The following is a 26,863-nucleotide window of genomic DNA, read 5'->3' as shown; positions in this document are numbered from 1 at the left end:
ACCTTCTCTCCAGATCTCACGCCCACCATCTTGGACTGGTTCTCCATCCCCTACCCGAGCTATGCCATCTTTGGATCAAAGCCTGTCCGGCTCACTGGCCGGTCCCTCCTGCCGGCGCTGGACGCAGAGCCGCTCTGGAACACCGTCTTCGGCAGCCAGAGCCATCACGAGGTCACCATGGCCTACCCCATGCGCTCCGTGCACCACCGGACCTTCCGCCTCGTGCACAACCTCCACTTCAAGATGCCCTTTCCCATCGACCAGGACTTCTACGTGTCGCCCACCTTTCAGGACCTCCTGAATCGCACCGTGGCCGGCCGCCCCACGGGCTGGTATAAAGATCTCCACCGCTACTACTACCGGGAGCGCTGGGAGCTGTATGACAGGAGCCAGGACCCCCACGAGACCCGGAACCTGGCTGCCGACCCCCGCTTCGCGCAGGTCCTTGAACTGCTGCGGACCCAGCTGGCCAAGTGGCAGTGGGAGACCCATGACCCCTGGGTGTGCGCCCCTGACGGGGTCCTGGAGGAGAGGCTCTCCCCCCAGTGCCGGCCCCTCCACAACGAGCTGTGAGCATCCTTGGGGGCACACGGGTGGCTGTCCCAGACCGCGTCCCCACGCGCCCCATGGGAGGAGGGCTCTCCCTGATGCCGGTGTGATTCGGCCACTGCCTGGAGGGAGCGGGTGTGTGCCCTGGCCCTTCGTGCCCCGTGACAGGGGACACTGCTGTTCTGGTGTCTGAGCCGGGTCTCAGCACGGGGATTCCAGGGGATCCAGGAACAGGGCGGGCCCCCAGTCTGTGACAGGTGAGGGTGGTCGTGATCGGGTTGGGACCTGGCGCTGGAGGGCCTCCTCCCTCCTCGGGGTCCTCACATGTCCTATATCCTCCGCCTGAGAGGAGACGGGGCATCCGGGTGTCGCGTGGGTGGCAGCAGGGTTCAGACTACACTCCGTGTAGGGACACAGTATCTGCCTTTTATAAACCTCTGGTTTTGAAAAAACCTGTGACCAAGCCTGGGGCTTGTTTTGCTTTGCCCCTCGGTCAAGTTCCTGACCCTGGCTGGGTTTCTGTGAGGCCACTGATTCCTGGTGGGCTCCCTGCACGCCCGGTTTCAGCCCGTGGTCTGTAGGCCAAGCTCGTCCTTCTTTTTGGATGTCGGAGGCTGAAGAGCCTGTCCTCTGGCTCGGCCGGCTCTGTCCAGCTGCACATGGGGCTGTGGCACGGGTGTTGGCCACAGATGCTCCAGCCCTGCCCGGCGTCCCCCTGCTGTCCCTGGTCACAGAAGGTGTCCCTGGAGAGCCTAGAGCTCAGGGGCTTTTTCCCTTGAGTGGGTGGGCTTCCACCCTCCCCTCCCCCACAAGTCCACCCTGGGGGCACGGACGGAGAGCCACAGTGCCCGGTGCTGTAAAGCTTTGTATTTCAGTAAAACACACACAAGGTTATTTTCTGGCTTATTTACAGTCACGCCTGCCTCCATCCCAGAGCAGCTTCTGGGGCACTCGGGTTCAGGGGCGCCGCTGCCGAAATGGCGGTCAGTCTGCTACAGTGGGGGGCAAGGCCAGGGGGCGGGGGGGCCCAGGAGTGCTTGGCCCGGCCATGCCCACGTGTTTCCTGAGTCCTGGAGGTGGAGTAAAGGCTCTTTACTGCCCAGTAGAGGGGGGCAGATGTGGGGCTCGGGGCAGCCCGGCCCCTGTGCGAGGGTGTCTGTGGGTGGCCTCTCCAGGGCGCCCCCGCGGGCACACCAGGTCTGGTGGCCACCAGGCAGAAACCCACTGAAAACACTGTTTCCGTGCCTGGGAAACCATATCTCCCAGTTGGTACACACGACTCTCCAAACTCGAGCCCCTGAAGCAGCTCTCTGGCCGCTAAGGCAGTCCGTGAGATTACCTCACCAGGGGTCCTGTCCCTCTGCTCTGGGCGGGGGTGCCAGCGACTTCGGGGCACCAGGGCTACCAGCCTCCTGCCTCAGGAGCTCGGGAACGAGCCCTTCGGCACCCTGAAATGCAAAAGGGGAGATTGGGGCCAGACAGGTGGTTTTCTGGAAACGTCTACAGGAGACGCGTTCTCTCCGCAACCAAGTGTTGGAGGAGACGGCGTGGCAGAAAAGTGGGCAGACGGTTTGAATGCCTGTCTGTGACCTGCACAGAGTGGGGTTCAAGGTTGGGCCCCAGCGGGAGAGGGGACCAGATGCCCAGAGAGCTGGGCTCGGGCGAGCACTCCACGAGGCTGAGCTCAAATCACAGGGACTCAGAGGTCCCCGCGGGCCCTGGAAGGGCCCCGGCGCCGTCAGCGGGGGCTCTGCTCCGTCCACACGACCTTCCGCTGCTCGTCCCTGATGGCGAAGCGGACGCAGCCGAGCAGCGTCTCCAGGTCACTCCAGCCGTCGGGGGCCAGGCTGCCGTACAGACAGGGCGCTGCGTCCAGCGCGGCCTCCTCCTGCTTGCCCGCCTCCAGGAGCTGCTCCTCCGACGTGCCGAGCCGCTGCAGGGCCTTCCTGCACAGGCCGGACACGGGACACGCTCAGGGAGAGCCGCGCACCGGCTGCCCGGAGCGGGCCCAGCTCGGAATCCCAGGGGACCGGCGTGCGGACCCCCCCAACTCCTGGGGGCCGAGTGCCCCACAGAGGAGACGCCAGTCGGACCCCAGGTGACTTGCAGTGATGGGGGGCGGGGTCTAGTTGACATGCTCAGCGACAAGTCGGCGACAGGACGGCGTCGACCGAGTACCGGTTTCCAGCCCTGTCCTCGCCTCACGCGGCCGGGCTGTCGGCGGCGTGTAGCCCACTGGACACGTGCCCCGAGTCAAGGCAGGTTCCAGGTCTCGCCTCACCGTCCCCCAGGCTGTCCCCGGAGGGGAGAGCAGCAGGTCCTTTGTCCCAGAAGATGTGGGGGAACCGCCCTGTCATGCTTCCAGGAGTTCGTGGAGCCCCCCACCCCCACGTGGCGCCAGGTGCAGACCCCAGGCCAGCCCCCGGGGCCACACCTACTTGAGTTTCTTTGCTGCTCTCTCGTTGATGGGGATGTGGATGATGATGGGGAAGATCTCCATCCTGTGCAGGGCACAGATGCTGTCCAGCCGGACGTCCAAGAGGGCGTGGGTGTTCTGAGGGGGACAGTGAGGAGATGGGCCAAGGTCCTCGGCCTCGAGAGCGGGAAGGGAACCCACACCCAAGAGGGGCGGTGGGGAGAGAACCAGGGACGCTCTGGTGTCCCAGGGCGCTTGCTCTACCAAGAGTCTGTGCCTTTGGTTGGTCAATCTGTGAGCCGTTGGGGGGGAGGGAGACGGAGGGGCCGGACCCCGCGGGGTCAGAGGCTCCGTCAGCCTCTGCCGGGATAAAGGTTGGGAAGGGGGCGTCTGGCTCTGGCCCTCTTAGCTCCCAGAAAGCTACGCGGTTCACGGTGAGCTATTTTTCATGTTCATGTGGGCCTCAAATCACGGACTGTTCCCTCATCTTACTCGTTACCTGACAAATACTATTCAGCATTTCCTGTATCGAGGAACCAGGCCTGGGGACATTAAGAGGCTGGCCCCAAGTCCCCCGGCTCTGAGAGGGCAGGGTCAGGGCTGGACCTTTCTGCCCCCCTCCCTCTGAACACCGGGCCAGAGACGAGCTGAGCACCAGCACCGGGTGTCCCTGGCCAGCAGGTTGGTGGCCAGCGTCCCCCAGATCTCAAGGCCAGTCCTTCCTGCCCTGTGCCAGCACGGCCCTCTGGAGATGGAGGCCCCACGCCCCCAGAGCAGCCCCCCCCCCGCACCTTACCTTTTCCATGAGGGACTCGACAGCCCGGCGGGTCACGCAGTAGCGGCCTCCGGACGCCTCCCTCTCCTGGATGATGTCCCCTCTCTGGCTGGAGGCATCGTATTCCTCCTGGCTCAAGTACTCTGAAGGGGACAGTGGACGGGGACGTCACACTCTGGGAGGTGAGCTGAGGGAGCCCCAGGCTGAACGCGCTCACCCCCACGGGCCCCGCCAGCTCTGGGCGACACGCCTCCCGGGATGGCCCTTCACGCTCAGAGGCGTCTGTGCCCTGCACGCGCCCCCACACCAGCGGACACGGCAGGGGCTCGGTCGGCGCCAGGGCGTGGGGGGACGGAGGGAGGAAGGAGGGTAGCAGCGCAGATAAAAGCCCTCCCCGTCACCCCAGCCCCGCATCCAGCTTCTCACACCTAGCGATGAGCCCGTACGTCAGCGCTTCCCAGCTGTGGGCAGCTGTGCCCCGGGGCCGCATGACAACGGCTGGGGACATTTGTGGCTGTCACCACGTGGGGGCCGTGCTGCTGTGTCTACTAGAGGGAGGCCAAGTGTGCTGCCCCGTGTCCCGCAACGCCCAGGACGGCCCCTCACAGAGGGGAAGGCAGCCCCATGCCACTGTCAGGGCCAAGGCTGAGAATAAACAGTCAAAACCAGGGGCACCTCAGTGGCTCAGTGGGTTAAGCCTCTGCCTTCGGCTCGGGTCATGATCTCAGGGTCCTGGGATCGAGTCCCACATCAGGCTCTCTGCTCAGCACGGAGACTGCTTCCCCCCCTCTCTCTGCCTGCCTCTCTGCCTACTTGTGATCTCTCTCTCTGTCAAATAAATAAATAAAATCTTTAAAAAAAAAAGAAATAAACAGGTCAAAACACAGCCGGCTTTTGCCTTTCTTCCTGGATAGCCTCTGTTCTGAGCACACATTCTCCTGGGTCAGACCGGCGCCTGGAGTCACGGGGGCTCCCGCCACGACGGGGACTCCCGCCACGACAGCTCCTCTCCGAGGCCTTTCCTCCCGTCCTGCCGCACCCGCAGCAGCCCAGGCCTGGGGGCCGCAGCCCACCGCATGGTTGCCTGGTCTGCGGCCTCACCAGCTCCTGCTGCCCATCAGAGCCGAGCTCTGCCCCGCCTTCTCCAAAGCACCTGTCTCCCTCCCCAGGCCACTCGTGGAGCCAACAACCAGCAGCCTGTCTCGTCTCCAGGCGGCTGCCTCTCTCCAGCTCCCTGCAGGGAACCTGGCACGTGCTAGACAAGCCGGACTCACTCTGCCCTTTGCCCTCTGTGAACCCCAGCGGGGTCTGGACAGAGCCCACTCCGCCTCCGCTGGTAAGGCCTCCTGTCACCATTGGCTGGCCAGTGTCGAGCTGATGAACAAAAACTCCCACAAAGTGGCTCTCCCGCTCGCCAACCTCGGAACCACCTCTCCTGTGTGCAGACCCTCAGACCCTGTCCCCTGGCATCTAGGAGTCCAGATGGTCAGTTCCTCTCTGTGACTCTCCACCAAGCAGCTCTGGGGCTGAGCGGGTGAGGAGCCCTTTAGGGGACCTACCCCGGTTGAGTGCAAGCCCCATCCGTTGGCAGGATCTGCCCCGGATTGAATAGCATCCCCCCAAGACACACGACCATCCAGAACCTTGGAATGGGACGTATTTGGAAATTGGGTCATTGCAAATGTGGTGAGTGAAGATGAGGTCATCGGGAGTAAGACAGACCCTGATTCCATGACAGGTTCCTTATAAGAAGACGGTGTGAAGACACAGAGACACGGGAGGCGGCCAGGTGACATGGAGGCAGAGACGGAAGTGATGCGGGTAATAGCCAAGGACCCCAAGACTGTCGGCACCACCGGAAGCCAGAAGAGGAAAGGAGTGACTCCCCCTGAGAGCCTCGGGGCGGAGGGGCGGGAGGCAGCACAGACACGCCTGGATCTCAGCCTTCTGGGCTCCGTCACCACTCGAGACTAGATCTCTGCTGTTCCAAGTGGCCCAGGCCACAGTTCTTTGTTGTGGCAGCCCCAGGACACTTGCACAGGAACCTCCACACTGTTCTCCCGAGAAGGCAAGCATTGTGCCAAGGCCTCACCCGGCCACCCGATGGGCAGGCGGGGCTCCCAGGTGACGCCGTACCTGCTGGGCATTTCTTAAACCCTTGGAGGAGGCACAGCTTCTCGCTGAGGATCTTCCCAACCACCCTGGGCACCAAGATCACGGGCCGGGGCTGGCTGGGCCTGTGGGGGTGCACCAGGGTGTAGGGCACCAGGGTGAAGCAGCTCTCGGCCCAGAAGCACGCAGTGGAGGGCTCTGTGGGGGAGAGGAGGCATGAGCAGGCCGGGCGCCGGACCATGCTGTCTGCCAGCCCCTCAGGCCGCAGGCCGGACTGTATGTGTTTGGGGCAGTCACAGAGGCTCGGCTCCCTCCCAGGGACATGTGCATCCCACACCCCGTGGCTGACCGTGGAGGTCTCTCCGGGCTCAGCTCCCTGGGCCCACAGTGGGGACAGAGAGAAGCAGTTCTCCGCCTCCCCAGCACACTGCGAGACCCCGGCCGCGGGGCCCTCACCCTCACTGGCCCCGCAGGCCCAGGCCTTCCCTCGCTCTGGCTCCCTGCTCTTCTAGGGTTTACTTCTCTTTTCATCAGTCATAGGCACCCAAAACACTTGCCAAAAAGAGGAAAATTAACTCAAAGTAATTCACCTTACTCTCGGTCCACTCCTGCTGTCTTCACTGCGGGGTTTGACCCCATGGGGCGTGTGCCACGCTGACCTCTGTCGTGACCTCACACCCACACCCATCACGCCGAGGCCATCCAGGGCCCCCTTGGCCTGCACCACTGGCCTCACCTTCCAGCTTCCTGGGCTCCCACAGGGCCCCATCGAAGGATGAGCACAGAGGGCTGGCCTTGGTTCTGTCCACACTGACGATGCGGACCAGCTTCTGGGGTCCCCCGGAAGGCTGCTGGAGGAGGGAAGAGGGACAAGCAGGTGTCCAAGCCATCCGCATCCTGGCGCACTGCCAAATCCAGGCTGGTCCCTGGGCCGCCAGGCTGTGCTCACTGAACAGCCAGGAGGCTCGGGCCCCATGCTGAAAGGAGGCAGGATGGGGTCCTTAGGCAGAGCCCCGAGCAGGGCACCCCCTGAGCACGGCGTCCACAGTGAGGGCAGGCTGCATAAAGCGGGAGGGAACACCAGGAGCCCCCACGGCCTAGCCCTGCCCCAATCCAGGGAAGCTGCCCTAGGGCTGCTCAGGGACAGCTGAACAGTATGTGTCAGGACCTCATAGGGACTAGGATGGGGTGCAGATGGACGGGCAAACGGGGTGACCTAGGAGTATGACACAGACAACCCAGAGGACGGATCTGTGCCCACAGAGGAGCCTGCAGGCCGGGTGTGCTGTGCGGCCCTGGCAAAGGCCTGGAGGGACCACCGGGGACAGACACACCAGGTCGCACACATGGGGTCAGCAGCCTAAGGGCCCTGGCCCTGGGCCCCAGGCCATTACTTGCTCCTCTTCCAGCTGACCATAGACAGGGCCAGGACCCACCAGGCAGGAACCTCCCCCCACTCCCCAGATGATGTGAGCCAGGAGGAAGAAGGCCAGGATAGAGAGGCAGGCCCGCCGTGGCACGGCCCTGTGTCCGGGATCCAGTCCGCCGGGTCTCCCAGCGCACCTTGCGGCCGGCGGTGCTTTGCTGAGCCATGTCCTGGATGAGGGCGATGAGCAGCTGCTGAGCCCTGCGCAGAGGAGGCCAGCCCTGACCCAGGGCAAGGAGGGCCCCGCCCAGCACCCCCAAACACACCCCTGTGGCCCCTGCCCCCGTCTGCACCCTGGGGGCGAGGAGCCCACTAGGGTCCCCTGGGGCATTTAGAAAACTGCAGCTGCCAATGGAATTGCTCTGGTTAGGACCCCGCTGACTCTGTGGGAGCCTGGGTGTGGGCCACGCTCCGGAACCGTGCAGCAGCCAGCCTGCCGCCACCGAGAGGGACGTGGCTTCGGGGAGCTGGGCAGGGCGCCCTGCTCTGTGCACTGGGGGGATCGGGAGCACCGTTCTCCGCAGGGCTACTGCTGCTCCCAGGGAGGGCGGCCCACTGTCCCGGCTGGCCCCGGACGGAGAGGCTCCCGAGGACACGGGACTTTCCTGGCTGTAACTGAAATAGTCCTGGACACAGCAGGACGGTGGTCACCCAACCTGCAGGGGATGCTGTGCAACGTCTGGAGACGTTTTGAATCATCTCGGGGGCAGAGAGGCTCCTTGTGTAGCGGGTAGACACCGCTCAACGTCCTGCTGTGCCCAGACGGGCCCCCGTGTCCGAGCGAGCCGGCCCCAGCTGGTCCTGGATCCTCTAGAACGGTCTAGGACCAAGGGGCACCCCTTTGCACAAAGAAACCCCACCTACACGGTGACATTGGGGGTGACCCCCCGGGATCCCTCCTCAGGGTGTCTGGTCGTGCCCACCCTCTCCTCTTGGGCAGGAGGGCTCGCCCACAGGAAGCCAGGGCACGTCCCCAGCCCTACCCGGGGAGGGGGAGGTGTTGGGGCACGCCACCGCGGCTCACCGGGCGTAGTTGGGGATGGTGCCGTGCTCCACACCCTTTGTGCTGTAGGGGCCCACGCGGTGGGCGCGCCAGCAGCCGCGGCCCTGGAACAGGGTGTCGCTGATGTGCAGGACGTCACCGCATCGCACCGCCAGCTCCCCCTCCGCCCGCGCCTCCATGGCCAGGTTCACCCGGATGTAGAAGGAGTCCCCTGAGGTCACCACGTTGGCCTCCAAGTCCTGGACCAACCTCCTATAACCTGGTCAGAGATAACCCGAAGGCCATGATCCCCCTCGGGGAAAGTTCTGGAATCTGAAAGCAGGAGAGAAGGAAGGAGCCTCCCCCAGAGTTTTGGGAGCCATCCCGGTGCAGGAGCCAGTGGGCGGGAAGGGGACCCCCAGCTGCCCCGCGGCCCTCTGCGCACTTGAGGCACAGTCTAGTTCTGGGGTGCGCGCTGCCAGGGGCTCGGGCCTCAGGTGGTGGCCTCGCGGGCTGGGCGCGGGGGAGAGTGTGTACCCTCCATGTTGACCTTCACAGACAGGCAGCAGAAGCCGTTGACCCTCTGCAGGAGCCGGACAGCTTGCTCCAGGGTCGTGTCCTCCAAGGTGGCCTTGAACGAGGGCTCTGCTGCTTCATAATCCACCTGAGAGCAAACCAGTGTTGGCCTCTTTCGACCCAGATTCTGTGCTCTGCAGTAGGACCCGCTCACCCTTCCCGGCCAGCCACTCCCACCCACCAGAGCCCTTGCCACTGGTCTTGCTTCAAGACCTCGGGCTCCCCCAGCGACACTCACGCCCGTCCCGAGCGTCAAGCACCAGCCCCTTCCGTCAACAGACAACCACGAGGGCCGAGTTTCCACTTCTCAAGACAGAGTCAAACCTAGAGCATTTCAGGGGTTCTCAGCTCGGGACTATTGACATGTGAGGCCACTGTTCCGTGCTGTGGGGTTGGCCCTGGGCCCTGCAGGACATTGGGCAACATCCCTCCCCCGCCCTCCCCCCACCGCCCTAGTGGTGGAAGCCCATGGGCACAGGGCTCCTGCTGTCCGCCACACTCGTTCTCCCAACCCTGGGTTGTTTCAAGTTTAGCCTGCTTCCCCCCACCCCCACCCCGCCCTGCCTGCCTCTCTGCCTACTTGTGATCTCTGTCAAATAAATAAATTTTTTTTAAAGATTTTATTTATTTATTTGACAGAGAGAGAGAGATCACAAGCAGGCAGAGAGGCAGGCAGAGAGAGAGAGGGGGAAGTAGGTTCCCTGGCAAGCAGAGAGCCCGATGCGGGGCTCGATCCCAGGACCCTGGGATCATGACCTGAGCCGAAGGCAGAGGCTTAATCCACTGAGCCACCCAGGCACCCCAAATAAATAATTTTTTAAAAAAATCTTTAAAAAGAAAAGAAGAGTATATATTTTTATAATGAAAAAAAAATTTCAGCAACAGCAATCAAACAGCAAAAAGAAATAAAAGGCATCCACATTGTTAAGAAAACAATAAAACTTTCATTATTTGCAGATGGCGTGATACCCTATACAGAAAACCCAAAAGACTCCATCAAAAGCCTGCTAGAACTGATCTATGGATTCAGTAATGTTGCAGGACCCAAGATCAACATACAGGAGTCCACTGCACTTGGATACACCAATAATGAAGCAGTAAAGCAAGAAATCAGGGAGACAATCCCATTTACAACTACACCAAAAACCACAAGATACCTAAGAATAAACCCAACCAAAGAGGTAAAGAGATCTGTCCTCTGAAAACTACAAAACATGAGGGGCACCTGGGTGGCTCAGTGGGTTAATCGTCTGCCTTTGGCTCAGGTCATGATCTCAGGGTCCTGGGATTGAGCCCCATATCAGGCTCTCTGCTCAGCAGGGAGCCTGCTTCCTCCTCTCTCTCTGCCTACTGCTCCCCCTGCATATGCTCAGTCTCTCTCTCTCTCTGTTGAATGAATAAATAAAATCTTAAAAAAAACAACAACAACAAAAGAAAAACACTGATGAAAGATACTGTAGACGACACAGAAATATGGAAAGACATGTTAAGTACACGGATTAGAAGAACAAATATTGTTAAAATGTCTCTACTACCCAGAGCAGTCTACACATTTGACGGAATCCCTATCAAAATAACACCAGCATTTTTCACAGAGCTGGAACAAGCAGTCCTAAGATTGTATGGAACCACAGAAGACCCGGATAGCCAGAGGAAAGTTGAGAAAGAAGACCAAAGTTGGCGGCATCACAATTCCACACGTCAAGCTCTGTTACAAAGCTGTCATCATCAAGACAGAAGGGCACCAGCACAAAAACATAGATCAGTGGAACAGAATAGAAAGCCCAGAAATGAACCCTCAACTCTATGATCAACTAATCTTCAACAAAGCAGGGAAGAATGTCCAATGGAAAAAAGACAGCCTCTTCAATAAATGGTGTTGGGAAAACTGGAGAGATTTTGTTCTGTGCAAAAGAATGAAACTGGACCAGTTTCTTACACATACAGAAAAGCAAACTCAAAATGGATGAAAGACCTAAATGTGAGACCTGAGACCATAAAAATCTCAGAGCAGAACACACCCAGTAACTTCTTGGACCTTGGCTCCAGCAACCTACTGGACACGTAGCCAGAGACAAGGGACTTCATCAAAACAAAAAGCTTCTGCACAGTGAAAGAAACAGTCAACAAAACTAAAAGGCAGCCTTTGGAGTGGGAGAAGATACTCACAAATGACACGGCCAATAAGGGTCAGTGTCCAAAATACATAAAGAACTTACAGAACCCGACACCCCAAAAAACAAATAATCCAGTTAAAAATGGACAGAAGGAAAGAACCGGGCGGAGGACACGAGCAGACATCCCGCCAATGAAGACATCCGGACGGCCAACAGACACACGCGGAAGTGCTCCACCTCACTCGGCATCAGGGAAATACAAATCAAAACCACGGTGAGATCCCACCTCGCACCGGTCAGAATGACTAAAATTAACCAGTCAGGAAACGACAGATGCTGGCGAGGATGCGGAGAAAGGGGAACCCTCCTAACACTGTTGGTGGGAATGCAAGCTGGTGCAGCCACTCTGGAAAACAGCATGGAGGTTCCTCAGAAAGTTGAAAATAGAGCTACCCTATGACCCAGCAATCGCACTACTGGGTATTTACCCCAAAGATACAAATGTAATAATCTGAAGGGGCACATGCACCCCAATGTTTATAGCAGCAATGTCTGCAGCAGCTGAACTACAGAAAGAGCTGAGATGCCCATCCACAGATGAATGGATAAAGAAGATACAGTTCACACACACACACACACACACGATGGAATACTATGCAGCCATCAAAAAGAATGAAATCTTGCCATTTGCAACAATGTGGCTGGAACTAGAGGGTATTATGCTGGGTGAAATAAGTCACTCAGAGAAAGACAGAGGAGCAAAGGGAAAAAAGGAGAGAGAGAGTGAAACCAACCCGTAACTCTAGAGAACACAGTGATCGTTACAGAGGGGAGGTGTTGGGGGTTGGATGAAACAGGAGATGGGGATTTGGGACTTGGGAAGCACAGCGGGTCATTACGGGGAGTGTTAAGTTGCTCTGTTGTGCACTGGAGACCAATATACTATGTGTTCACTACAGGAATTAAAAACTTTAAAATAAATAAATAATAATAAAATAATATTAAGATATCAGGACTGTCTCTCCAGACATCATAAAAGCTGCTTTAGCCACAATGTAGTCTGTTCGCGGTGAGGGAGACACGGGGGGCCGCAGGGCCCGGGAGCAAAGGCGCCTGCCACCCCCCTTCTCAGCACTTGTCTCCACCCCAGCTCCCTGCTGCAGCCCAGGCTCCTCCTGGGGAAGCCAGCCTCAGGAACAGTTCTCTGCTTTCGGGCCACATCGAAGTCACCTCCCTGCTCACACGTCCACCTGACAATCACTAGTCAAGCCGCCTATTTATGGGTTTTGCAGTTTAGCCAATATTTCCCAATAAAGAATTTTCTTAAATGCCCCCAACAAGACGGTGAAGTGTGCGTGATGGCTGTGTGTTTCACTACACACACGGCATGGTCGGCCCAGAAAGAAAGAACAGGGCTATAGCTGTATCAAAAGATCCTGGGTCAGTGCCGTGGCAGCCAGAAGCCTTCTCCGATGGCCGCTGGTCCAGCCCCGTGGCAGTCTCGGGCTCATCCACCGCAGTTTGAGAACCTTGGGGACCCAGATGGGGCAGGGCTGCCGTGGGAGTCAGCTGGGGCTAGCTTCTAAGTGAGTGTGACCTCAGCCCGCAGACCACACGTCCTTGTCAAGGCAGAGCTGCAGCTTCTGACCCAGCCCCGAGATGGGGCGGGAGGGGGGTGTGCCCGTGGGGCGGGGGACACACTCACCATCATGATCTGGGTGCCCGGGCGCAAGGCCATCTCGTCCGCCGGTGAGCCAGGGGTGACCCGGTGAATGAAGATGCCCGTGTGGTTGCCACCAATGATGCTTATCTGCTCCAGCAACGCGTCCCCCTGGAAGGCCAGCACGGTGACCTGGCTCAGGATCTTACGGGCCTGCCTCCTCCGCACCGGGACACTGCTGCAGGACAGGAGGTGACAGGGCCCACCAGCCACCAGGCGGGGAGGTTGGGACAGGCCCCAATGCCGCTGGCCCCAGCGTTCTGAATTCTCTCTCTCTCTCTCTCTCTCTCTCTCACACACACACACACACACACACACACACACACACAGCCATGACTTCATCCTTGGAGGGGCTGTCACCTCCCAGTGGTGTTAGCACACAGCCCTCACTCTGCCCAGCCACCTGCCGTCCCAGCCACTCCCACCGCTCACCTGGACGAGGCGGTGAGGTCCCCGGCGCAGGGCTGCAGGCTGTTCTCACACTCAGGAAGGTCTGCACGGAAGGGCCGGGCTCAGACACAGGCCAGGCCCGCCCGGGCTCTGCCCTCCCAAGGGAGCTTTGCTTACTGGGGCAACCTGGTCCTGCATCCCAGCCCTGGGCCGCACCCCGCAGGCCTGGCTCCTTCTGCTGAGGCCGGACCTCCCCGCCTCTCCCCTTCCTCACTGCTGAGAACCCTGACGTCATCTTCCCACTCAGAAGTGGGGTTTGGCCTAGTGTGTCCTCACGCGACAGCTGAGTGGCTGCCCCACATTTACAGGACAGGGCACCTCAGGTCTGCATTTCTGGCTCCACTGGAAGTCCGCTCTGGGTGCGGGAGTGGGGGACACAGGGGACAGGGACTGAGGGTGGCTTGTGACCAGCGCTGGGCACTTAGAACAAAATGTGAAAGTATCAAACCCGGCACAACCGGGCACACTTCTGCTGGCTCCTTGCGCCCAGCTCACGGCGGGACCGAGCTCACGGCGGGACCTCCCTGTCACCCCCAGTCCCACCCCAAGTACCCGGAAAACGGACCCTCCGGCCGGGCGGCCACCACTGCGCAGGGGAACCGGGACGCTACCCGGAGCCGCGGCAGAGGGACGCAAGGAGTGGCACATCCAGGACGCAGACACCCCGGGGGTCACCCTCGGACCACGGTTCCAGAGACGCCAACCTTCCCGCTCAGGTGGGGATTCTGGCCTCGTGGCCCGCGGGGAGCCCCGACCCCGCCTGCCCCAGGGGCGGCCGCTCGGAACCGGAACCGTTCGAAGCCTGTGCGCCCCCTGGCGGCCACCGCGGGGGATTCGGATCGGGTGCTAAGCGCCTGCGGTGCCCCAGGCGGGGCGGGTGGGGGGTGGCGGGCGCGGGGTGGGGGGGCGGGGGGGGGCAGGTGTGCAGGGTGGAAAAGTGGGGAGGCTGTGGGAGTGGGGCCGGTGGTAGAGAAGGAGAGGAGGTCGGTCAAGTCACAAATATGAGGGGTGAGCCCCAGGAGAAGTGGGTGTCAGGTGCCACCGCTGGGAGGAGAGATGCTCCCAACAGGTGCCTCTTCCGGGGTGGGGGTGGGGGTACGAAATCCTGCTGCCTTCTGATGTGGCTGGGAAACCCGAGTGTCCCCAGACCAGAGCAGGGAGGGGCCGAGAGACAGAGGGACCGAGAGAAGGAACGTGTGCCCGGAGCTGTCTGAGCCTTTATCGCTGAGCGGGACGGGAAGATGAGCTCTCTTGGCTTCCAGGTGAGAGACAGAAAGGACGGCCGGTGAACAGGGCCTGGGCTTCAGTGACCAAGTACTTGGGATTTCCCAGAGGCCCAGGGCAGGGCAGCAGGGAAGCTTCCTCAGCCCAGCCTCTGGAGAGGCACTGGCTTGTCTCCCTGGCCTCCCTGGAGACCCGGGTTCTCCCTCCTCCTCCTGCCCAGCCGGCCCAGGCCAGGGGCGAGGGATGGCTGCAGAGGCCCGGGTGGGGCGCACTCACCTGCTCTGTCCACAATCTCATAATCCAGGTCGGCATCCCCTGCCTTTACCCCCCGGGAGAGTCCTCGGTCCACCTGCCGGATTTCTAGGAAACCACTGGAAAGCGTGGGAAGACGACCGCTCAGGCGGTGCCGCTGGCTCCCTGCTCAGACCCCCCGACCTGCCCTCAGCCCATATCCCGGTGAGCTGCCGGGGCCCGTGCCATCCGAACCCCGAGGCCTATCATTACCTAAGAGACCAGGAGTCTTCCCGGAAGTCCTCTGCAGCCCGCTTGTACAGGGACTGTGGACTGGGAGGCAGGGGGCTGCTGGAGCGGAAGCTGTCCACCAGCTCCCGGGTGCACGTGGCGTTGAGGTCAGAGCAGAGCTGACACGGGAGGAGGACAGGGCAGAGGTCAGCACAGGGCTCCCAGGGGGACCCTGCTCACCCCCTCCCTGCTGCTCCACTGGGTGAGGGGCAAAACTGTAACAGACCGTGGTCCCTAACTCTCAGGGCAGAGGATTGAGAAGGACATAGCACAGAGCTGGGTCCCACTAGCTGGACCCCACTGCGTGCCAGGCCCCCTGCCGGCAGCTTTCCACATTCCCTGCTGCTCAGTGCGGATGCACACATCTCCGTGGTGGGTAGCACGGTCCCACTTCACATGGCTTGACCCAGGAGAGGAGGAGGCACCCGCTGTACCTCCGTGGAGCTGGGGCTGCTGTTGTCACTGTCATCCCGCGGGCAGATGGCGAACATGCGCACGAGCGGCTGCTTCCCCCTCAGACCCGGCGCCCTGGCTCCGGCTTCCTGCTCAGCCTGCCAAGACGGGCCCCCGACTGCTCAGTCCAGACAGGCTTCCTCTCGGATGCTCCTGGGGGGTTTCCAGCAAACCCACCTCCCCCCTCCCCGCTCGGGCAGCCTCCCCTGCTCGGGTCCCCTCCTCGGAGCATGGGACCCCCAGCCCTGCAGGAGCCGAGCCCCGAGGACAGCGACCAGCCTGGTGAATGCTCTTTGGTCTCTGTTGCAGATTACATGTTGCTTCTTACAGATTATACAAGCAACGCCCAGGACGTGCATCACAGACATAACCACACAGCACACTGGGGACAAACAGAACTGAGCAGAGAGAGAAGAAAATTCTCCTGTCCTCCACACTCAAAAACAGGGCAGTTGGCATCTTGCTGTCTACCTTGTTTCAACACATACATAAATATATATAATTTATATATATGATACATACACGTTTTTATACTTATATATGAATAAATACATGTTTCTATTTCTACACGTATATGGATTACATATATATGTATTTATGTATGTAATACATACATAAATACATACATATTTTGGGGGGACGTGGTAGATGTGAGGAGGTGAAGGAAGAAAATTTAAAATACCTATTGCTCGTGGGCATGGGGAAGATTAAGTTCTACGGGTTGAATAAATGTAAGATTTTGCAACTTTGAAGAACCCCATATAACCACATGTATTACAATGTGAAATACACTGTCTTCTTAGAAGTAGCATGCAAATCCTTGGAAACTAATTTCTGGAGGTAAAAGCATCGGGTGGTGTTCCCCAACCAGGAAGAGGAGGGTGTGGCTCGGCCTCAGGGAGGTCCTGGCCCCTCTGCCAGGTCTCACCACCCCCCCACCCCGTGCCTGGAGCCAGAGCTGCGGACAGACCATAACTGGAGGTTTTATAATCGTTTTAGCTCTTTAGCCAGTTCTTGGCCATTGGACTTGCAATGGCCATCGGACTTGCAAACATCTTGGGAACGCATCAGCTACAAAAGGGAGTGGCTGCCGCCTGGCCCAGTCTCATAAGCTCTCTTTCTTCGTGGAACACCATATGTTACAGGTTCCAGAACCTTCCGCCCAGTTACCTGTCCCATGGCGTGTGTAGACCACACCACCAGAGGCAGACATAGGCTCAACTCACCCAGTTGTGTCTTCAGTGATGTGGTAACAAGATTTGCCCATGAGAGCCAGCGTGCCTGATGTCCCAGCCGGGGCGCACGTGGCCCGGGACCTGTCCCCCACCCAGCCCGGTCTCCTCATGCGGTGGGAGGGAAGCACTTACCCCCTGTGGGGACTCGGCTGGCCTGCGGAGCTGCTGGCGCAGTTCACAGACCTGGTCCGTCAGCTCGAACACTTCCCTGCGGAGGGCGTCCTTCTCCGTCAGGTTCTGAGAAATCTCCGTCTGGGCTGCGTCCCGGGCGGAGTAGGCCTGCCCGCCCGACAGGAAAGGAGGGAGGATAGCACCGGGGGAGCGGGGAATCTGGAACGAGCTGCGGGTGCGGGGCGCCCCATGACCCCAGCCAGCTCCTCGAGGAGCCTGGGCCGGACGGCACATCCTGTCCCCACTGGGCAGTGCCCCGGGGCCCCCCCCAAAGCCAGGCACCTGGTCTCTCTCCTTCTGCAGCTGCTGGAGCTGGCCCTGCAGAGCGTTCACCTTCTCCTTGTAGATGTCACAGTCCACCTTCGTCCTCTGGAACTGGAGCAGGGTCTGCTCCTTCTCTTCCCAGTACTGGCCGGGGACAAACACAGCCCATGCAGGCCAGCGGTGTGGGGCGGGGGTGCTCGGGGACAGAGGGGGTGCCTCGGGAGCTGATACGGGTGACTTCCTGCTTGTTCCTTAAGTGCTAAACCTCAGGGTGCGTCTGCGGGGTCGCCGCGCCGATTACAGCGGGACTCGGTTATCAGGACACACGTGGACGCGGCAGGCGGAACGACGTGTGGCCATCTGTCCCACGTCCCAAAAGACGTGAATCGCGTCCCACTGCTGCCTCACTCTCTCCCAACACGTCCTTCCTCCTGACCCTGCCCTGGCCTGTCGTAGCCACGAAGTAACTCCCACCCCACTGAGAAGCAGCCTGAGTTTTGTTGCTTGTGGGTCCGATCCTTTCCTCAGCACCCACCACAGACCATGGGACCGCGAGCCCGGGGCCGTGAGTCCGTGCCCCATAAAGCTCTCATGAGGGAGGAGCGTTCGTGAGAGCCTGACCTCACCTGCTGACCTCACCTGCTTGCGCTGCCTCTCGGCGGCCACGGCCCGCTCCCTCAGAGAGTGGATGCGGTCCACCAGCTCCTGCTTGCTCTCCAGGGCCTCGTCCAGGTTCTGCTCCAGGATGTCCTTCTCCGCCTGGGACAAAGAGAGGTCGGCCCAGGGAAGGTCCTGCCCCTGGGAAGCGCCCTGTCTTTCTGCCCTGAGAATGGCCAGCAGGAAATTTTGGGGCCGGGCGCATGAATGGATTCAGGCTTATCCGTGCACACGAGGCAGGACAAGATGCAGGGTCAGCAATCCAAATGGGAAATGTGTGTTTTGCTTCTGTTTCTCTGGGCTGAGGACAGAAGGTAAACTGGAAGTCTCTAGGCAGGGGGGCCATCCCCCCCCAGCTGGGCCGCATCAGGCTGCTCTGTGCACAGAGTCACCAGCATGGTCTCCCACAGAGGACCAACCAGGGGACAGGCCATTCCCCCTCCAACCCGCTTCTCAGGAAGGGGCTTAGGAACGGCGGCACCGTCCAGGCCCCGTGACTAGCTGCCGAGGCCCACCCCGCACCCAGGGAGGGTCTGTTCACTGGACGGAACAGCTCTATAAACAGACATTGGATTGATCGAAATCCACGAGGAGAGCAGGAAGTCTGCGTGATCCCAAGAGTTGCTGTCACCCAGTTCCGTCACTTCCTTCCCCAGCGCGTGGGCGGGCGGCACGGGACAGACTCTTCTGCAGGCACAACGGTGCTCCCCACCCACCCCCAGATCCCGCCATTTACAATTAGCCTAATTACTTCCAGCATCTGGGCCGGGGGGGGGTGCGCATGGCTAGGCAGCCCCGTAGCTGTTCACCCTGCCCACGCTCGAGGCCAGACAGGCGCAGGAAGGGACATGTAGGGTGTCCCAGGATGGCCTCCGGGCCTCAGCCACCCCTCCAGGGACCACCTCTGGGAACCAACCACCCCATCCCCGGCCCCAGCCTGCGGGAACCCCCCGCCAGCTGCCAGGGAAAGGCGCGGGACCCACCAGGCTGAACGTCAGCGACCGGAGCTTCTCATTCTCCTCCTTCAGGAGGCTCAGCGCCTTGTCCCCGGGCTCCAGGTCCCCGTCCCCGGCCGTCTGCGGGGACCGCTCCCGCAATTCTCGCGCGTGGCAGGAAGACATCTTCTCGCGCTGCAGCTCCTGCTTGGTCAGGTAGAGCTGCCGGGAGGAGGCGGGGGAGGGCAGGGTCAGGGCTGGTTCTCCACCCGCCCGGGGGTGGGGGCCTGTCCGGCCCTCAGCCGCTGTCCTCCGGGAGGACGCTTTTCATCCCTCAGGGGCCCCTCCCCGGACTTCAAACTCCATGAAGGAGTTCTGCCTGGTGAACAGTTCCAGCTCCTGCAGGGGAGAAAGGCATTTCTAGCTTTATTTTTCAGATGAGGTGAGCCGCGGAATCACGGGGCGGGGCCCCGGGAACAGAGGAAGGAGCCGGGAAATCAGCTTTCTGGAAATCAGCCCAGGAAATCCCTCTCTCGGAACTTCGAGTCCCAGCAGCCGGCGGCTGGTGAGTGACCAGGGAGCGAGCCTCGTCCCGCACGTTCCCTGACTACCCGCCTTCCCACATTCCGCTGAGCACGCGGCGTAAACGGACTCGGGACTCGTGGAAAGCGGGACGGGAGAAGAAAGAGGAAATCGTGTCAGACGGAGCAGAGATGCCTGGTCTACGCAGACGCACTTGCAATCCCGAGCAAATAGGCGCCACCCCCGGCCCCGCGGGTGCTGTGTCCAGGGCTGTGGTTCCCTGGAAGCTACGTGGCCAGGGCCCGCGGGCCTCCACCTTGCCACCCTGCAGGATGGCGCCCCAAGCGAAACTCAGACCTGGAACCCAGGGCCTGGCCTCTTGCCCCCAGGAGGGTGTGGTGCCCCTGGCGGGGGGGGAGGGGACTTTACCCAAGAGACAAACCCAGAAAGTCTGGGTGTCAGGGTGGAGGCAGCACTCGCTCTGGGGTCAAGAGAAGGAAGAACCTTTCCACTCGGGCTTTTTCCCTCCCGACATCTCCATAGCAAAATTTCCATAAGCAACTGCACGGCTCCGGCTGTGGGCCATCTGCGTTAGAGCGCGTTAGACTCCATATACTAACTCACTCCTTGGGACCTGCACGGGGCTGGGGGCGAGGCTAAAACGGAAAATAAACCGAGCAAATGAACCTTATTTCAAACACTGGGGCCACAGCAATGGGAGGGAGAGGGAGGCGGAGGGACGGTGAGCCGCCAGCCAGAGCAGCTCGTGAACGACAAACCCTCAGCTCCTCTCCGCAGCTCTGTTTGATGCGGAGGTGTTTTCCGGGGCCTAGAGGATGGAGCAGGTGAGCGCTAGTGTGGGTGGGGGAATTCTCACTGTGGAAGAAGGGGCGCCAAGCATGGCACGGGGGAGGCAGGGACACACCCTGGGGACAGGCCGGAATTAGAGGTGGGTGTGACCTCACAATTTCTTAGATACGCATGTGTCTATGGACATGCATCCTTGCCCGCGTAAGTCTGTATGCATATCTGTGCGTGTCTGTGCACGGGCATGTGTACATGCACGTTTCCTAGCTCTGTCTGCTGGAAGGGCCAAGGAGCAAAGACACCCCAGGGGCAGGGAGCACCCCCAGGGCCCCGATCTTGGTCTCTGCAAGAATCCAGGGCCCTGGGACGCCTGGGTGGCTCAGTGGGTTAAGCCTCTGCCTTTGGCTCAGGTCATGATCTCAGGGTCCTGGGATGGAGCCCGGCATCAGGCTCTCTGCTCAGATAAATAAATAAATAATAAATAATAAATAAATAAACAGAATCCAGGGCCCTTCAGGGAAATGGCTGAGCCCAGAGCTGGGGCAGGGTGGGAACGAGACGATCCTGGGAACCCGCGATACCAGCAAGGGAGTCTGCGCTCAGAAACGAGGGGCCGTGCCACAGCACACAGAGGACATTCAAGGGGCACGCCCCGGCCAAATCTGGGACCTCCTGGGGGGGGTTGGTGGGGGTGGATTAAAGGCTCCTCCTCCCGGCAGGGGTGGGGGCTGCAGGGGGGCGGGGAGAGGGGCAGCACCGCACCTCCTCCTGCAGGCTGCGGCAGCGCGTGGCGGCCAGCTCCTTCTCCCGCAGCGCGTTGCTGTAGTGCAGGGACAGACCAAGCATCTCATCCTTGAGCTTCAGCACCTCGTGGAAGTAGGCGCTGACCTCGCGCTTCATGCGGTCATGGTCGGCCTCCATCTGGCCCAGGCTCTGGACGCGGGCCTCGGCCTGGCCCAGGTGCTCCTGGAGCTGCTGGCAACGCCGCAGCAGGGCCTCCTTCTGCCCCTTCTCCTGGCTCAGCTCCTCCTGCAGGCTGCTGATGGCCCCGGCCAGGCACTCGGTCAGCTTGGACGTCTCCATGAGCCCTGCGGACAAGGGGCGGGTGGGCCAGGGCACCTCCCTCTTCGGCCACCAGGGGCTTTGCTACCTCTGCCCAGACCCTCAAGCAGGAGCCCCCCGACCCTAATCTGTGGGTCTCCTTAGAAACTTCTGGGCTTGGGGCGCCTGGGTGGCTCAGTGGGTTAAGCCTCTGCCTTTAGCTCAGGTCATGGTCTCAGGGTCCTGGGATCGAGCCCCCCATCGGGCTCTCTGCTCAATGGGGAGCCTGCTTCCGCCTCTCTCTCTGCCTGCCTCTCTGCCTGCTTGTGATCTCTGTCAAATAAATAAATAAAATCTTAAAAAAAAAAAAAGAAAAAGAAACTTCTGGGCGCAACTTTGGTTATATAAATAGCATGACTGGTGACTGTGGAACCAGGATTACCCCCTTGAGCCTCCCCAGGGGACCCTGCTGTGTCGACCCAGCTCCCCCTCGTCAGCTAAGGTGTGCGTCTGCCGGACCTTCTCCACGCCACCCTACGAGAGACATAACAAGAACAAGGGATAAAAACCCGTACAACAGAACTCCAGCGAACGTCACCACGGTCTACAGTACCAAAAAGAGGCAGAAAGGTTTTCCCATCCAGTTTTGAGTGATGCTGGTCCTGCCCTTTGCACACCAGAGTCTTTCTATAGCTCCTGCACGGAAGCCTGAAATCACTCAGTGAACAGAAATGGCCGTGTTTCCCTTCAGGTCGGCTCGATCTCCGCTCTTCCGGCTGAGCGGAGGTGCGGAAGGCTGCCGGCCTCGCTCCTCGTCCTCTCCGGCAGGGACCTCTCCCAGCAGGAGCCGCCCCCTCCACAGAAGCACATCTCGGGAGCATGTCTCGCCCTCTCCCTGCATTGCCCAGGTACAGACTCTCTGCCCCAAGTGGAATTCCCGTCGCTACTGCATAAGTAGGGACGGATCTTTCCTTTTTAAGATTTTATTTATTTCATTAGCGAGAGAGCAGTGGGGAGAGGGAGAAGCAGACGCCTCACTGAGTGGGATCCTGATGCAGAAGTCGGTCCCAGGACCCTAAGACCATGACTTGAGCCGAAAGCAGATGCTTAAGCGACTGAGCCACCCGCGCACCCCAAGATCTTTCCTTTTAGATCCAGAGGCCGTGGGTTCCTTCTGCCACCCGCATGTGGTTCGTGGGGGTGTCCTCACCCCCGGAGTGGGGTTAGCAGGAGAAGCAAGAGCATGCAGGCACTAGGACCCAGAGGCTCCAAAGAAGCCTGTGCCCAGGACCCCCAGCCCCAGGACCCAGCCCTCACCACTGAAGTTGCTGAAGTCCCCCTTGGGCTGCAGCCCGGTGACCAGGGTGTAGATGTCCGGGTTGTGGAACTTCAGGCTCTCCAGGAAGGCAATGGCTCCGTTCTTCCCGCGCGTCTTCAGCAAATCCAACAAGTGCCCTTGGGTGAGAGAATGGTGTCGGGTCCGTGAGTTCTGGGGGGGTTTCCCTTGGGATGCAGGATGCGGAGCGGGAGGAAATCCTCGCACATCGAGGGGTCCGGAGGCGACAGCAGTTTTCCGGGATCCCTGGGGGCGGGGGCCCTCATTGCTCTTCTGGTTCCTTTAAGGGACGTGTCGGCAGCCAGTCCCCGGAAGGGCCAGGCTCATAGTCCTTGAGAAGCTACTATAACCCAAGTGCCACGAGTTGGCCATAAAAGAAGGAAAAAGGTGACCTTTGCTCTGAAGACCTCCCAGCCGTGTTAGTGGACATATGCGGACACTGTGCAAATCTCATGGGACGAAAGAAGCAGAGGACATTGCCCCAGGGCCCGAGTCCCAGCGAGCCCGCCTCCCAGAGCTCATGGCTCTCAGACCAGCTTGGTGGCTTGGATTCCCTTCTCCTGGATCTGAGGTTCCTAAACATCAGGCAGAAACAGAATCATGTTCATAGCGACCACTTGACTGCCTGCTTCCCACGGCTGCGGCTTGGAGGTGAGTCTCTTATAAATGGTCTCCCAAAGTTCTGACCGGGTGAGGCTATCAGCTTCCTTGGTTTTCAGGGAATGAACATAGCTAGTCAGACTCTCAGAATCAGCTCCGAAGACATCTAGAGTGGGTTGAATTGTGCCCCCCCCCCAACAAAGGAACCTCCACCTGGAACCTGCCAATGGCAGCTAATCTGGAAAAGGGTCTTTGCGGAAGAGATCGCCCTGGATTATCGGGATGGGGGGGTCCTGAGTCCACCGAGTCCAATAGCAAGGGCACCCATGAGACAGAACAGGAGACACAGAGAAGACCACGTGAGGACAGAGGCCGACCCTGGAGGGATGTGGCCACACGCTGAGGGCCAGCTCGGGCCACCAGGAAGGCACAGGCAGGGACATGCCCCTAGAGCCCACACCTGGATCCCAAACTAGGAGCCAATATGTCTCCGCCGGTCTAAGCCACCCCGGGCTGGTCGCCTGTTACGGCAGCTCTGGGAAGGCATACAGAGTCCCCATGCCTGCAACGTGGGTCCTTAAAGTCCTGCACTCCCTGCCGGGCCGCAGGCTTCGTGGCACAGCCCGTGTGGAGCTGCCGTGGCGGGGAGGGGCCGAGGGGGCGGTGTGCGCCCGGGGGGGGGGATCCTCACCGACTCGCATGACGGTGTTGGTGAACCTGGGGCCGTGGAGCACCTCCTCCTCGTCCAGCTGGTCCAGCACCTTGGCCTGGCGCAGGTAGGGGGTGAGGCGGCTGGGGCAGATGCTGCGCACGACCTTGTGGCGGTGGCTCTCCAGCAGCTCCCACAGCGCGTCCTCGTCCAGCGCGGTCAGCGTGGACTCTGTCCGGCGCAGCATCGCCATGGCCCCCAGGCCAGGAACGCTGGAAGGAGAGGGCGGCCATGGACGGCTGGACCCGGCGTCATGGCCTCCGGGCCCGCGGGGCCTTTCCAGTCCAACCCCTCACCCCAGGTCACGGGCGGGCGGGGAGGGTAGTGACCGGTCTGGAGAGGACAGTGATGCCGCCCTGGCCCTGGTGCCCAGTGACCGGGCCGGGGCGCTGATTAGCCCTCCCTCTTGCTGATTTCACATCAATTCCTCTCTGCAAAGAAGAACAAGAACTGGTTTCTCTGGGCGTCAGGACACTGAATTTGCCTTTGAAGCCTGGGAAACTGCCCTTGGTCCTGGGGAGCTGATTTACAAGCTTGGTCCGGAACAAGCATTCTCAACGGGGGCGACTGAGCCCCCCGAAACTCTTACCCTGACACGGACAAAGCTCAGCTGTGCACAAACACATTCGGCACACCTGTGACACGACGCTCTCACGGGAGCACAGCGAGGGAGGAAATGTCTAAGACGGCTCCTTAGGGCTGAGGACGGCAGAAGCTTCAGGGACACTGCCTGGAACAAACGTGGGGGTTTGGATGGTCCATCCTGTGCCCCCGGCAACCAGAGGAGGCTCCCACAGGCCATGGTGAGGGCGTGGGGGGAACAGGTGGGAAGCGGGCTGGGGGGAGGCGGGTGTGCACCGAAAGCCCACTGCTTTTATTTGACGTGCCCCAGGACACCCGTCCCGAGATGCTCAGGGCATGTGCTAGGGAGTGACACTTGGCAAGAATGTACTAGAAAACAATTTAGAACAGAAACCAAGGACTCCCAGTAAGTAACACGGGCCGCCACCTCTCGGCTGGCAGGTCTCCGAAAGGGCTCGGCTGCCGTGGGCTTGGGCGGACTCTCTGGCTGGGGCCACAGGCTCTTGGTCTGTCTGGGTAGAGGTCATGGAGCAGCTCACCCTCCACGTACCTGACCAGCCGCTCTGGGGCGGGGCGTGTTGATGCAACTGACCTAAAATCCAAGACCTTCTGTTGGAAGCACCTGCGAGGGCAGCGCTCACCTCCGGCCCGGGGAGCTCACCCGGCGCCTCCAGCTTTGCGACGAGCCCCTGGCTAAGTCTCTCTCTTCCCTCCTGGCCCTGGCACAGGCTCATTAGAACATTTTCCATCCGAACAGCTCTGAAATGCTTTTAAATCCTGGGCTGGTTCGAGTGTATTTTTCTTGTTTTGTTTTTGTTTATTTTAAGACATCGACAGAGAGCCCAGCGCGGACCCTGAATCTGGGCTCGATCTCGCAATCTTGAGATCACGACCTGAGCTGAAATCAAGAGCAGGAGGCCTAACCCACCGAGCCACACAGACACGAGGCCTAACCCACCGAGCCACACAGACACCCCTTAGTTCAAGCTCTTTAAAAAGTCCCACAAACAGACAACACATCTGTGTGCCCATCATTCAGACTCAGCAGAAGGTTCCTCGTTAAGGGAATGCGTCATTAGAGTGGGCTCAGTCCTGCTAGCTGCAGCCTGGCCCTCGCCCTGTGCCCAGAGGGAGCTGCTGGGCCGTGTCCCACGTGTGGGTGTGTCTGCAAACAGACGCCCACTTTTACACGATTCCTTGTGCGAGGAGCAGCTGAACATAAATGGTGTCTTTCCTGTTGACTCTAACTTTCTATAAACAGTGTCACACTGGGCACAGCTCTACACTCCACGTGTTCCCCCCTCTGAGGTTTAGTCGCTTACAGAATCTCCTCCTTTTTTAACTCATGCTGGATTCAATGATATGAACAAGCCACAGCTGACTTCTGCCGATGCCCCCGGGGCCAGCATTAGGCTGTTTCTACTTTTCCTCCAACCCCCTCGGTGCTGTGGTGAGGTCCTTGGGCACAGATGGGGATGTTTCTCTTAGACCCCTGAATTCCTGGGATTTGGTTCTTTTCCTTTGGAATAACAAGCTGGAGCGGCTGGAGTCAAATGCCTCTGGAAGAGGTCTGTCCCCTAAAAACGCCGGAAAGCCAGAGCAAACCAACCGGTGTAAATTCAGGAAAATGGGGAATGGTGGTGGGAAGACCTCATCTCCACGAACGCAGCCACCCCCCAATCCGTACGGGGAACCCAGGCTTCAGGAAGTGCTCACTGAAAACGCTCACTCTTGTGTTGCCAGCAGCTCCTCGCGGTGGGTTGGGATCTGGAGCCCCCTCCGTGGCCAGCTGTGGTGCCCCTCTGTGGCCAGCTGTGGCTCCGCCGCCGCCCGTTCCTTCCCCTGTGGCTGCAGAGCAGGACGGGGCCCGGCAGGAACAGCCGGCCAAAGCAGCCCCAAGATGGGCTTCCTGCTCTCTCCAGCCCCGAGTTGCTCCAGAATTCAAAGTTCAGGCCCCAAAGACTAAGGCAAGGAGGAGGAAAAATAAATAAATGAATAAATAAGGCAAGTTCTGATCCAGGAAATCCCTTGACAGATCTTTGACCTCTGGTTTGCTCAGTAACTACAGACACCTCCTCAGGGCTTAGAAGCAGGTTCCTCGAAGGAACCGGGGGGTGAACCGTGGCATAGCTACCCACCACGCCGTGGGCCACCCGACTGCGACGGTTGCTCAGACCTGAATCTATTAGAAGCCATAAATCGCACCCCTTACATCGGCGCATTGTGTGGCACATGCATTATGTTTTAACAAAAGTTTTCTTTTTTTAAAGAAAAGTTCCCGGAGCAGCTGGTAGCCACACCCTGCTTCCCTCTGCCCGCCCCTCCGCCCCGCCAGGATGCGGAGGAGGGTGGGTGATGTGGAGGCCTCCTGGGGAGCTGGCCTGCTTTCTGTAGTCCGAGCTGGGCCTGCGGGTGTCCTGGCCATCTGGGGCCCCCAGCCAAGCTCCGCCCTCGCCCCCCGCCCTTGCCTCCTGGCCTCGGCCTTTCCAGCCCCTGCTCTCGCTCATTCCGGCGTCTGTGTACCCCCCCGTTGCCCTGCGCCCCAGGAGCCCTTCTCCACACGCGTGAAGGTGTCTTCGATGAAGACCAGTGACATCTGGCATGGGGACAGCGGTCTCCCACCGCGTCTGGCTCAGACCCTGGGTCCAATTCCACATATCAAATCAGTCCAGGTGGTAAAGT

The 26,863-nt window shown here is 60.1% G+C and overlaps 2 protein-coding genes and 1 long non-coding RNA gene across 9 annotated transcripts in view; 1 reads left to right on the top strand and 2 right to left on the bottom strand.

Moving 5' to 3' along the window:
• SGSH (N-sulfoglucosamine sulfohydrolase) overlaps positions 1-26,863 on the top strand; it is a 169,485-nt gene that overhangs the window by 5,947 nt on the left and 136,675 nt on the right. The window contains exon 8 of one of the 3 annotated variants that reach the window (XR_014304498.1): positions 14-684. Coding sequence is in view for 2 of the 3 variants with exons in the window: in XM_082705482.1 (XP_082561608.1) it covers positions 14-573 (560 nt within the window). In the remaining variant the exon portion in view is untranslated. Of the gene's footprint in view, positions 1-13; positions 1,444-26,863 lie in introns of those variants that run through there. The other 2 variants (XM_082705482.1, XM_082705483.1) reach the window with 2 other exon arrangements.
• The window catches only part of LOC309850933, a 1,194,231-nt gene that overhangs the window by 1,050,475 nt on the left and 116,893 nt on the right, over positions 1-26,863 (bottom strand). The window lies entirely within an intron of this gene.
• CARD14 (caspase recruitment domain family member 14) lies at positions 1,397-26,138 on the bottom strand. 5 transcript variants are annotated; one of them, XM_082705434.1, is made up of 22 exons: positions 25,911-26,138; positions 24,189-24,329; positions 23,582-23,811; positions 22,272-22,409; positions 20,676-21,001; positions 18,633-18,806; positions 17,632-17,751; positions 17,011-17,136; positions 16,690-16,836; positions 15,304-15,420; positions 14,852-14,988; positions 14,624-14,718; positions 13,106-13,166; positions 12,659-12,851; positions 8,798-8,924; positions 8,303-8,540; positions 7,416-7,479; positions 6,589-6,829; positions 5,877-6,050; positions 3,762-3,883; positions 2,988-3,103; positions 1,397-2,495 (listed from the first exon to the last, which is right to left on the bottom strand). In XM_082705434.1, exons 3-22 carry the CDS (start codon positions 23,790-23,792, stop codon positions 2,288-2,290), a joined length of 3,135 nt encoding a protein of 1,044 aa, XP_082561560.1. In that variant the 5' UTR covers positions 23,793-23,811; positions 24,189-24,329; positions 25,911-26,138; the 3' UTR covers positions 1,397-2,287. The 5 variants fall into 5 exon arrangements, with proteins under 5 accessions (XP_082561560.1, XP_082561562.1, XP_082561561.1 ...); XM_082705436.1 differs by having other exon boundaries at positions 6,589-6,703; XM_082705435.1 differs by having other exon boundaries at positions 12,659-12,848.

The sequence above is a fragment of the Mustela nivalis genome, assembly GCF_964662115.1.
Source record: "Mustela nivalis genome assembly, chromosome: 17".
In the NCBI taxonomy this organism is placed as follows: domain Eukaryota; kingdom Metazoa; phylum Chordata; class Mammalia; order Carnivora; family Mustelidae; genus Mustela; species Mustela nivalis.
This window is presented reverse-complemented; position numbering and strand designations above follow the sequence as displayed.